This window comes from Carettochelys insculpta, chromosome 1 (assembly GCF_033958435.1).
Source record: "Carettochelys insculpta isolate YL-2023 chromosome 1, ASM3395843v1, whole genome shotgun sequence".
Taxonomy (NCBI): Eukaryota; Metazoa; Chordata; order Testudines; family Carettochelyidae; genus Carettochelys; species Carettochelys insculpta.
The window spans coordinates 273,026,105-273,038,563 of NC_134137.1; the positions used below are offsets into that span (position 1 = coordinate 273,026,105).

The following is a 12,459-nucleotide window of genomic DNA, read 5'->3' on the forward strand; positions in this document are numbered from 1 at the left end:
TTTCATTCTGTGGAGGGACAGCTTGGTGGTTTTAGTATTAGCCTGCTAAACCCAGGGTTGTGAGCTCAATCCTTGAGGCATGTCTAGGGCAACAAACTTAAAAGAAAATCTACCCTGGATGATGGTATGTCTTGGCAAGAGGGCAGAGGACTGGACTCAGTAACCTCTGCAGGTCCTTTCCAGCTCTATGAGATAAGCATATATCTACACCATTCTTTCCAGAGCTGTCAGCTCCCATTTTTCCACCTGATCTTCCACCTTTGTGTTTAATTTGTCTAAATTTAAACTCTGAGTTCCCTCTGTCAAGGCCCATGGTTTTGACCTGCTCATACATCATCATGTAAAATTGCTGTACTTTAAGAAGAATAGATGATAATTGTTTCAACGTCCCATATGCCAAATCTGTGTTGCCTTCCCTGCTTTCATAACTACCGATTCATCTCTTATTTTAATTATCTTTTATTGCATAAAACTAAAAAAGAAAAGGAGAGAAATGCCTTTGGCCTTGCTTTCTTGCTAGAGTTTTTGTTTAAACAGAAATGTTTCCTACAGAAACCAAGCTATTTGCACAAAACATTTTATGTTTCTTCCAGCATATTTGGTCTTGGTCTGTTTAATCACTAATTCTTTTTGTCATATAAAAACAAAATTCTGGAGGAGGGGGCCAGACACCTCATCACTAACAGCCCTCTGGCAGTATGACAGCCTAGGAGAAAGGTCTTCTCCATCTCTAATTCCTATGATTCACTGAGTCAAATTCAAATATGATGCATAAGAGGCATATTGTGCACTGCATAGCAGTAAGCAGGCATGACTCTAATGGTTTAGACTGTGACTTGGACTACATGCCTCTGCAAGGGTATCAGGAGGAGCTGGTACATCCCACGCTGGCTATTCAGAGACCTGGCACGTCAGTTAGGCCCTGGCTGTGTCACTGAGACGGCTCAGGACTAGCACTGCACATGACCACAGCTCTACCCACAGCTGGCCACCGTGGATGGAACTGCACACTGCCTCTCATTATAGGATATAGTGGCTGGCATGTCCCTGCTGCATGCTATGGTATTCTGGGATACAAAATGCTGCCCCGAGCACCTCTGGGGCAGAGCAGCTCTTCAGCACCCACAGCATGAGCTAGAATTTACCCAGGTAAAGAAGAGGTTTGCTTTATCCACTGCAATCTCACAGGATGTCTCACTGTTATGGGATTAAGTACCAGAGAGGTAGCCGTGTTAGTCTGTAGCTTCGAGAAAAACAAGAAGTCCTGTGGCACCTGATAGACTAACAGATATTTTGGAGCATAAGCTTTCGTGGGCAAAGACCTGCTTCATCAGATGCATGAGTGGGGGGGGTGGTTTCAGAGGGGTATTTAAAGAGTGGGGTCCCAGTAAGAGGTAGGACCAGAGCTGACAAGGTCTATTCAGCAAGGTGGAAATGGCCCATTGTCAATAGTATGTATCAAAAGAGGAAAAAACAAGTTAGATCAGACAGGGAGATATCAGAGACTAATGGGGAGTCTTCTTCTTGTCATGGGATTGGCCATTATGGCTTTTGCAGCTGTCCCAATGATACTGTTCAACTCTGATTTGTGGCGTGTTTATGCCAATGAAGGTCTGACAGTAACTGCACTTGTCACAATGTCCTAAGAGGAACACTGTATGTTAAGCAAAAAAGCTAGGCTACGTCTACACTAGCCCAAGAACTTTGAAAGGGGCATGATAATGAACCTAATCAAAATATGCTAATGAGGTGCTGCATATTCATGGTTATAGGAATAAGGGGTTTCCAAAGTGTGCAGGACCTTTCAAAAAGGACCCCATGTAGATGAGCCACATGAGATCGAAAGCAGCACTTTCGAAGTGCCGTGGCCACCATTATGCTAATGAGGTGCTGCATATTCATGGCAGCACCTCATTAGCATCTTTCAATTAGGTTCATTATCATGCCCCTTTTGAAGTTCTGGAGCTAGTGTAGATATAGCCCTAATGTTAGAACCTCCGGTGACAAGGAAGTATTAATAAATATTGATTCAGAAAGGCCCCAGCTATATTACCCACCACTGTATGAGCCTAGCTACAAACAACACTGGTTTGTAGAATGCTTTGAATTTCCCTCCCCCTACAGATATTTACAGAGTTTTCTAACCAATGAGTTTTTTTTGTCTGTTTGTTTGTTTAATTTTTGTCCTGAATAACTTTCATGATGACACATGGAAGGAAAATAGGACCACAATCTAGAGCAGATGTGGCTAGCCACAGACATGAGTAAACAAAATCTGACCGTACCCATACAAAGACTGAATGCCAGTATATCTTTCCTCTGCCCTAATTGCTCTGCTTCTGTTATCCTCTCAGAAGTGAGTCAGGACCAACTAAAAATATTGGTATCATCCACATTCAGAGCAGTATCCCAAGGTCTAGTTACAATTTCTTGCCACCATCTAGTTATGCTCCTGTACTATTGTGAGTGAAGGATGCATGAGTTCACCTAACCCTCTCTACTCCCCTGCTACATAGGGGGAGAAGGGGCGGGGCAGAGCTCCTGCCACAAGCCACTGAAAAGTGGTTTGCATGCCGAGAGTGTCATACTTGCCAGGGGTTGCCAACCACAGGTATACAGGGTTTACAGTTTGGTTCAATGCCTCTCAGCGCCCCCCACCACAAATTGTTTCAGCATCACTTGTCTACCCCTAACTCCCCAACCCCTTTGTTATTAGCAAACAGATCTCCAAGCCTGAGCAGTCAGAGGTAATTCAGAATGGGGTTCTCCATCAACTCCCTTTTCCATCACTCATCATTGTAGATGCCCAAAGGCACATAGGAAGTACTAAAATACTAAAGGTTGCAACGTCTTGCCTTTTAAAAATCTGGAGACATCCTGAAGTTGAGGAATACTGTCCTCCTGATATCCACAGCATTTCTCCAGCTGACGAAGGGCCTCCAGGTACTGCTTACAGGCATGGGTAGGATAGAGGCTGCTCAGTTTCCGGTACACTTCTCTCCTGAAAGGACAACAACCTTGAGATCATCTGCTTTACTGTGATCAACAGCTCTTCTCCCTGGCTTCAGAACCACAGCTGTTCATACACAGGACACTGCCCTCAGACAGCCTCTCTAAAACAAAGTTGAACTGAGTACAAATGATGCTTTCAAGCCAAAACACCGCTGCCGGTTAAGATTTTTTTCCAAGTGATGGGCTCAAGACGCAAAACAAGGGCTCTAGATACAGAGCCTGATCTTGTGCTTGTATCTGCTCAGGTAGATCATGGTGCCTGCATAGTACCCATGAACTCGAAATTGTGGGGGTGAAGGCAGAATTTCTGTAGTCAGGCGAGTACTGATTATGGTCATAAAGTGAAGCATACGTTTTAGTGTTTCCTTTGTCAGGGTCACTGTGCAAGTGCAAGATTCAGTGGGAGGTCCAGTACCTTACATACTGGAAGTGTTTAGCCTATGATAATGAAAGGGGTCTTTTAAAAGGTCTAGCCAAAGCTTTGTGCAGATTTTTAACTTCCCTCACATTTGGGAGTGCTTAGAAGCTAGGGCATCTCATGTATTTTATTATTCCATTTTAAAAGTCCTAATTTTTAAATATACCAGGAAGGTCTGCCCCTTTGTGGCAGCTGCAGCCAAATGTGCCTGTCAACAGGCCTCAGTATTTCTTTGTCGTACCTCTTCTCTAGGGGTTTGAATTCTCGGGACATCACCAGCCCACCAGACGCTGCCATCTTGACGGCCAGCCTCCCACCTGCTGTCCTTCCCAACTGCCCTGCCCATGGCAACCAGCGACCCACAATGCAGGCCCAGCTCCTCTCCCACAGCCAGGGTTAGCATCTACTTGCACCCCCACCAGGCAGGCACTTAACTTGAGCACCTCCTCTCAGGGACCAGGCCCTGCTGTGCATGGGGGCTGTGAGGTGCCAGAGCACCTGCGCTGTGCTGTCTTTCCTACTCCGTGGGAGACAGCCCCAGATCACAGTGGCCAAGTCCTGCACCAGGTGGAGAGAGTAAACGGTGCCTCAGAGTGCAGAGAAAGCCTGGGGCAGGGGCCAGGCTCTGGAGCCATCGTGGGCATTCCTGCTTTGGGGCTGCTGTGACTAGCACCAGGCAATCTCATGAAGCCAGTATGTTGCTGCAGGCAGGGCCAGGATGAGCCTGGAGTGTGTGCAGGGGGCTGTCAGTGAAGCCCTTTGCAAACCTGTGCTGGACACTCTGTGTGTGTTCTTGCTGGCAGGCAGTGATACCGTGCACGCATGTGTCTCATTGCATGGCTGCTGCCTGTGGGAGAAGGCAGGCTGTTCCCTCAGGCAGCAACCACACACTCCAGCTCCAGGGATCTACTGGCCCAAGCAGTCAGGAGCAGGGCACAGTCACTTGTGGCAGAGGCAGAGGAGCAGGAGCGTGATACTTACAGAGGCGTGCTCTCTATGAGTCTCACACGCCCTCATGACTACAGTGGGGTGGAGAGATGGCCGGATGGACAGACAGCTTGCCTTTTAAAATATAGATTAAGCTGGGGTGAAATAAACAAGCACTAATTAGCGTGATGGCAGGGAGGTTCATCATTATGGTTATATTTACTTCCACACAGCTCTGGGGTTCAAACACGTGTATAAACATTGTTTTAAGAAAATTTAGATCATTCTTGGAAATGCAAATTAAAGAAAATGACCTCTTGTTTTCGCATTCTAGTTTTTTTGCTGTTGTTGGTATTGAGGTGACAGCCACTATCTTGTCATGGCTGTTGGTCCATTGCATACACTTCTTATCAAAACAAAAATCAGTCAAGTAGCACTTTAAAGACTAGCAAAATAGTTTATTAGGTGAGCTTTCGTGGGACAGACCCACTTCTTCAGACCATAGCCAGCCCAGAACAGACTCAATATTTAAGACACAGAGAACCAAAAACAGTAAGCAAGGAGGACAAATCAGAAAAAGATAATCAAGGTGAGCAAACCAGAGAGTGGAGGCGTTGGGGGGAAGATCAAGAATTAGATTGAGCCAAGTATGCAGACGAGCCCCTATAGTGACTCAGAAAGTTCCCATCACGATTTAAACCATGTGTTAATGTGCTGAATTTGAACATAAAAGTCAGCTCGTCCACTTCTCTCTCTAAAACGGAGCGATAATTTCTCTTCAGTAACACACATACCTTGAGGTCATTGACAGAATGCCCCGTTCCATTAAAATGTTGACTAACTGGTTTGTGGATCCGGAGAGTTTTGATGTCTGTTTTGTGCCCGTTGACTCTTTGTTTAAGGGAGTTAGAAGTCTGTCCAATATACAAAGCATCTGGGCATTGTTGGCACATGATGGCATATATGATGTTAGTAGAGGAGCATGAGAAAGTGCCTGTGATTCTGTGAGTAACCTGGTTAGGTCCAGTGATGGTATTTCCAGAGAAGATATGTGGACAAAGCTGGCAGCGGGCTTTGTTGCAGGGAAAGGTTCCAGGACTGGTTTTCCTGGGGCATAGGCTGTGGCTGTTAGTAAGGATCCTCATGAGGTTGGGAGGTTGTCTGTAGGAAAGAACAGGCATGTCACCCAGGGCCTTCTGGAGTGTAGCATCCTGATTAAGAATAGGTTATAGGTCTTTAATAATTAGTTGCAGTGGTCTGAGTTGGGGGCTGTAGGTGATGACCAGTGGTGTTCTGTTCTTGGCTTTTTGGGCCGAATTTGGAGTAGCTGGTCTCTGGGTATGTGTCTGACCCTGTCGATTTGTTTTTTTACTTCTCCTGGTGGGTAATTCAGGTTTATGAATATTTGGTAAAGTTCTTGTAGTTTTTGGTCTCTGTCAGTTGGATCAGAGCAAATGCGATTGTACCTAAGAGCTTGACTGTAAACAATGGATCTATTACAACAACTACTGAATTATTACTTATAATTACTTATATTACTTATAATTATTGAAATAATTACAACAACTACTGAAGGAACTCCCTGCTGCTACTCGGGACCTCATTAACTCAGACACACCATCTGAGCCGCAGCCTAGATTATTCTATTTAATTCCCAAAATCCACAAACCTGGAAACCCTGGACGCCCTATCATTTCAGGTATTGGCACCCTTATCACCGGACTATCCAGTTATGTGGACTTCCTCCTCAAACCCTATGCCACCAACGCTCCCAGCTATATCCGAGATACCACCGACTTCCTGAGGAAATTACAAAACATCGGAAAAGTTCCTGATAACGCCATCCTTGCCACAATGGATGTAGAGGCTCTGTACACTAATATTCCACATAAAGACGGATTACAAGCAATCAGGAACACCATCCCTGATGCCACCACAGCCAATCTGGTGTCTGACCTCTGTTACTTTGTTCTCACACACAATCATTTCCGTTTTGGGGACAATTTATACCTCCAGATTAGTGGAACTGCTATAGGCACCCGCATGGCCCCACAATATGCTATTTATGGCTGACCTGGAACAACGATTCCTCAGCTCTCGTCCCCTATTACCACTCCTCTACTTAAGATACATTGATGACATCTTTACGATTTGGACCCATGGTACAGAGGCTCTAGAAGAATTCCACAGAGACTTTAACAATCTACACCCCACCATCGACTTATGCCTCGATTACAACATGCAAGAGATACGTTTCCTGGACACTACAGTACTAATCAAGGATGGCCTAATCAGTACCACACTGTACCGAAAACCTACTGATTGCTATACTTAGCTACAGCCTTCTAGTTTCCATCCTGCACACGTGACTAGATCCATTGTTTACAGTCAAGCTCTTAGGTACAATTGCATTTGCTCTGATCCAACTGACAGAGACCAAAAACTACAAGAACTTTACCAAATATTCATAAACCTGAATTACCCACCAGGAGAAGTAAAAAAACAAATCGACAGGGTCAGACGCATACCCAGAGACCAGCTACTCCAAGAGCGGCCCAAAAAAGCCAAGAACAGAACACCACAGGTCATCACCTACAGCCCCCAACTCAGACCACTGCAACAAATTATTAAAGACCTATAACCTATTCTTAACCAGGATCCTACACTCCAGAAGGCCCTGGGTGACATGCCTGTTCTTTCCTACAGACAACCTCCCAACCTCATGAGGATCCTTACTAACAGCCACAGCCTATACCCCAGGAAAAACAGTCCTGGAACCTTTCCCTGCAACAAAGCCCGCTGCCAGCTTTGTCCACATATCTTCTCTGGAAATACCATCACTGGACCTAACCAGGTTACTCACAGAATCATGGGCACTTTCTCATGCTCCTCTACTAACATCATATATGCCATCATGTGCCAACAATGCTCAGATGCTTTGTATATTGGACAGACTTCTAACTCCCTTAGACAAAGGATCAATGGGCACAAAACAGACATCAAAACACTCCAGATCCACAAACCAGTTAGTCAACATTTTAAAGGAATGGGACATTCTGTCAATGATCTCAAGGTATGTGTGTTACTGAAGAGAAATTATTGCTCCGTTTTAGAGAGAGAAGTGGACGAGCTGACTTTTATGTTCAAATTCAGCACATTAACACATGGTTTAAATCGTGACGGGAACTTTCTGAGTCACTATAGGGGCTCGTCTGCATACTTGGCTCAATCTAATTCTTGATCTTCCCCCCAACGCCTCCACTCTCTGATTTGCTCACCTTGATTATCTTTTTCTGATTTGTCCTCCTTGCTTACTGTTTTTGGTTCTCTGTGTCTTAAATATTGAGTCTGTTCTGGGCTGGCTATGGTCTGAAGAAGTGGGTCTGTCCCACGAAAGCTCACCTAATAAACTATTTTGCTAGTCTTTAAAGTGCTACTTGACTGCTTTTTGTTTTGGTAGTGTATAGACTAGCACGGCTTACTCTCTGTTACTATACACTTCTTATGTTAGTGTAGATATAAATTGGGAAAAATAGAAACAGATTGAGACGTTGGCTGTTGTCAGGATTGCAAAAGCTGCATGAGCCTGGACCTCCTCCACAGAGGCGGTGGGAAAAGTTCAGGAAAATAAGAGGCTAGGTTTTTCCCTAACTTATTTCCCATGTTTCCCATAGAATACCATTGCTTTTAATAGGCTCGCATAGGGTGTAAAGCACCACATGAATCCAAGATTGCTCTCTGCACATTCTTAGCTAGACTTCTGTGAAGAATATGGACCTACTTATTTCAGAGACTAACTCTACTCTGAATATTAGCACCAAGTCTTAGGCAGGACCAGGTTTGACCATAGAATTTGCAGAACCCAAGGCTGCATGCTGACAATGGGACCTGGCCAGTGGGCACTGGATACTATAGTAAATTGTAGCACAAGGCCCTGAAGGCACCGGGCCAAAGCAACCACCTTGCTGACCTTGCTCTACAGCCAGGCCTGGGCAGGGAAGGAGACTAGAAATTAGGTAGATCCAAAACACCAGGTACTAATATTCTTTGCTGTTAGGAATGTATGTATCCTGATAAGAAGCTACTTGTCCCTTCTGTCTAGGAGATTAATCTTATTCATTTTGTTTTAAAACAAAAAAATATTAAAGTCCATGGGTCATATCCTCAGCCACTGTAAACAGATATAGCACCAACTTATTGTCCTGTATTTTGCAGTCATGTCTCTCTCTGCACCTTTCTCTGTATAATATCACCATCAGCAGGGAAGAGGAGACATCACTACGTACTAGTTTCCTAGCATAGGGCTTGCAGAGGGGACATGGAGGACAAAAGCACCACAGAGAAAGTTGTTGTTGCTGGGATACTTTGACAACGAAGGAGCCCATTTTTGGCCCTGTCCCCCTCCATAGGATATTGTTTCTATGCGCCGGTTGGATGACAGAAACAGGAAACAACATAAAAGAAATGGGGACTAGTGAACAATGAACAGCTAACATCTTGCATGGACATAAATACCCAGTTCACATGTGCATGCCCCTATTTATACAAACCACAACCATTTCCAAAGCCATTGTACAGAGCACAGGAGTAAGGATGAAATGAGCAGTTGCAAATTCAAGTGACTATTTGAGGGCCCTGTATTCTGCCAGCTGTAGCTGTAGGGACAGCAGAGTTGGTGGGGATGAGCAGAGGGGCCTCATCCAATAGCAGCCCCTCAAACTGTTTTCTGTGGTCTGAGAAGACAAAGTGAATCCCTGCAGAAGAGTTGGTGACCTGGCCTTTGTTAGATGGCTGTAATCAGCTGCAAAGAGAAATGCCCTGCCCCCACTGCTTCAGCACACAGCTTTTCTAAATATGAAAGCCTTGGAAGGCAGCTCCATAGGAAACTGTCTGAGTCAGAGGAATAGTTAACCTGCTTTGAAGACAGAATCTCCTAACACCAAAGGTCTCCATGGAGAGGTTTAAAGCTGCTCAGGAGGAGCAGATAGTGAGCTCAGGAACATGCACTCCTCTCTTTCCTTCTGCACTGCACCCCTTCTCATTCTTTGGAGCAGCTTCAAAGTCTCCAGGCCACATGAGGGAAAGCAGAGGTAGTCCATCCTGAGCTAGTGTATAGTCACTTCCCGGTGTTGACCAATGGTTTGGTTTCCAAAGGATAATGGAAGGCCCTTAGATGGATGGAATGGGCTTTTAAAATTACTGGTTGAACCTCTGTCTTCCAGCACCCTCAAGACCTGACTGGTGCCAGATGAGAGAATTTGCTGGACCATGGAAGCTCAAATTTACTAGCACAAATGAACACTTCTACTACTTACTGGGCTCTTAGAAGATATTTGGAGGTTAATTTACAGCTAAATAACAGCACAGAAGACTGAGAGCCAGGACTAGTGTCTGTGAATAAACTTTATGGGACCACGGTAAACTTGGCCACACTCATGATGGTCATCTGGCTAACTGAAATCATGCCAGATTACGGAGTTTGCCAGATAAGAGAGTTCTGGATTAGAGAGGTTCACTCTGCACTTAGGACACAGAGAATGATGTAGTTGCTGGAGAAAGTAGAAAATGTTCATTCAAAACATTTTTTCCACAGAAAATGGCTTTTTGAAACAATGAAAATGTTTGAAAAAATATCCATTTTCCTCAAAACGTGGGGGATTGAAATTAAAAAAATCCAAAAAACTCCAATTTTTATAAACAAAAATGCTATATTTTTAATTATAAGATTTTCAGTTTTAGAAAAGGAAAAATGTATATCTATACACACTCGGTAGGTTTTTACACAAAATACTAAAAATGTACCATTAGTATGGCTTTCTCTTTCATTTCTTACTAGCAGATATACCCAGTTTTGTTCAGCTCCTAAAATAAAGGGTATTTTTCTGCTCCCAGCCCCACCCTGCCTGTCCTCAGGATGGGTGAGGAATGGATCAGGCTACAGATCTTGACTCCCCCCTGCCGGCATATCTGTCCTTGGAGGGTGAGCGGGGGTGTGGTTTGGGGCATGGCTCCCAGCCCCACTCCCTGTCCTGGAAGAGGGGATGGTTTGGGCTGCAGATCATAGACCCGCTCACCTGTCCCTCACAGGTGGCAGGGTCAGGCCACATCTTCCAGCCTCCCTCAGCTGTGTCCAGACTGGGGCCCACTTTGGGTCATAGCTCCAGGCCCCCCACCTGTCTTTGGGGAGATGGGGGCTGCTTTGGGCTACAGCTCCCCCACTCCACCTGTCCCCATGTTAGGGGACCCCTTTGGGCACAGTTTCTAGCACCCCCCTATCCCTCTCCCGCCTGTCCTCAGATGGGGACTGAACCTCATGTGCTGGGTGATCCTAAGCTTCTGACTGCTAGACACTGGTACTTGATGACAAGAAATAGAACACTCAGAATTACCCTATTCTGTCCATTCCCTTTGAAGCATCTGGCACTGGCACTGGCCTACCAGAAGACGGGCTATTGGGCTAAATAGACCATTGGCTTGACCTCATGTGGCCATTCTTATGTTCTTAAAATTTGAAAAAAAAAATCAACGAAAATGTATTTTCATCTAAAGCAATTTGCAAGAAGAAAATTACTTCCTCACCATCTCGTAATACTTCCTGGAAATAAGATATATGCAGAATATTAAAGGTAACATATCCGAGAAATTTAGGATCTGATCCTTTTTACCTTTAGTGGACTTAGACCAGGCACTTATTTAGTATGGCCAGAGGAAAATAATAAATATTTTAAAAGGGAATATTATATTAATACTAAAGACTGGTAAAATCTGTATTTCTAAAAGTGAACCTTGGTCTGAATAGTGTTGCAAATTAAGTGCATGCCTGCTGAGCTCATGTATGTGCTGTTTCTTTAAAATGTCAGGTGAGGGCTGTGAAAGAGTCTATGCAAAGTCCTGACAGTGAAGCATTAGGGCTACTACTGTTTCCCTATTCTAATCAAGTTCCTTATTCTCTGTTAGAAGAAGGTGATTGACATCCCTTATTATTGTCACATGACAAACGTTTCAATGTCTTTATCCTCTGTTCTCCCTTTTCCTGGGCTATGTCTTCCCAGTGAACATCTCTTCATTTGCACCCAGATCTGTTCAGTTTGTGGCCCTGCAATAATTATGCCTGACAACATAGATGCAGATTGTCCAAGCCCTGTTTTTGGAAGCAGAGATTTCTACTCTTATTTTCATTTTTATCTACGTTGCTACAGACTAAAGGAATCCAACAGCTCTTCAGCGCTAATATCAAGAGAATTTACAGTGTGTTAAGCAATCTCCCCTTTAGTTTCCCTGCATCCATATTAAGTTGCACTGTAATGCAGCTGACCTCAGCACACAGCCCGAGGGAATGGTGTCAACAACTGTGAGATCTAATTTTGGGATTTGATTTACACAACCAGGACCTGGGCCGTGGAGGCCAACTGTGTTAAGAAGACATAGCTATCCTCTACAGGCCTATTCCATTCATCACCAGTAGGGGTGGTTCTTGGGGGAGAATGCCTGATATGATTGACACTGGAAAATAAAAGGGAGGGAGGCAGAAAAGAACACAAAATTAAATGTTCTTAAATGTACTATTCCACCACACCAGTCTTGGCAATATTGTTGCCTGGTGGGAGCTGTCTTGCACATGATACTAAGGACTTAACAAGCATCTTACTACTTTTTCAAAGATATTTGAAAATCTAGCATTTGAGCCTGTGAAAACAAGGTCAACATTTCTGAGATGGATTGCCAAAATTTGACCTTTTGACCTCCGTGTATGATCCAAATGTTGCTGAAACTTTTTAAAGTCACTAACTGTCCTTCTTACAACAGTTCCATTAATAAATAAATGAAGACGCAGAGCTTTACTGTTTAGGTGGTAGCTGGCAGTATTGGCTGGTCTTCTATTAATCCACAGGCAACATGGTTTTGAGCAAGCTCCAGGCTGAAAGGGGAAGAAGGGGTGGGGCAGGGCTGAGCTCCTGTTTCATGTGCCAATGAAAATCAGTTTGCATGTCACTCTTGGCACCTGTGACCGGAGTTGATGACCCTGATTTAGATTATATACTCTTCTAAACTGGGACTCCCTCCAGCTGTGTGTACATACAGTACTTAGTACAGTTGGGCTC

At 44.4% G+C, this 12,459-nt stretch overlaps 1 protein-coding gene across 1 annotated transcript in view; it reads right to left on the reverse strand.

Moving 5' to 3' along the window:
- Positions 1-12,459, reverse strand: part of LOC142020058 (tyrosine 3-monooxygenase-like) — a 61,204-nt gene that overhangs the window by 36,039 nt on the left and 12,706 nt on the right. Inside the window, exon 6 of the mRNA XM_075007641.1 lies at positions 2,856-3,001. Within this exon, the coding sequence (XP_074863742.1) occupies positions 2,856-3,001 (146 nt within the window). The remainder of the gene's footprint in view (positions 1-2,855; positions 3,002-12,459) is intronic.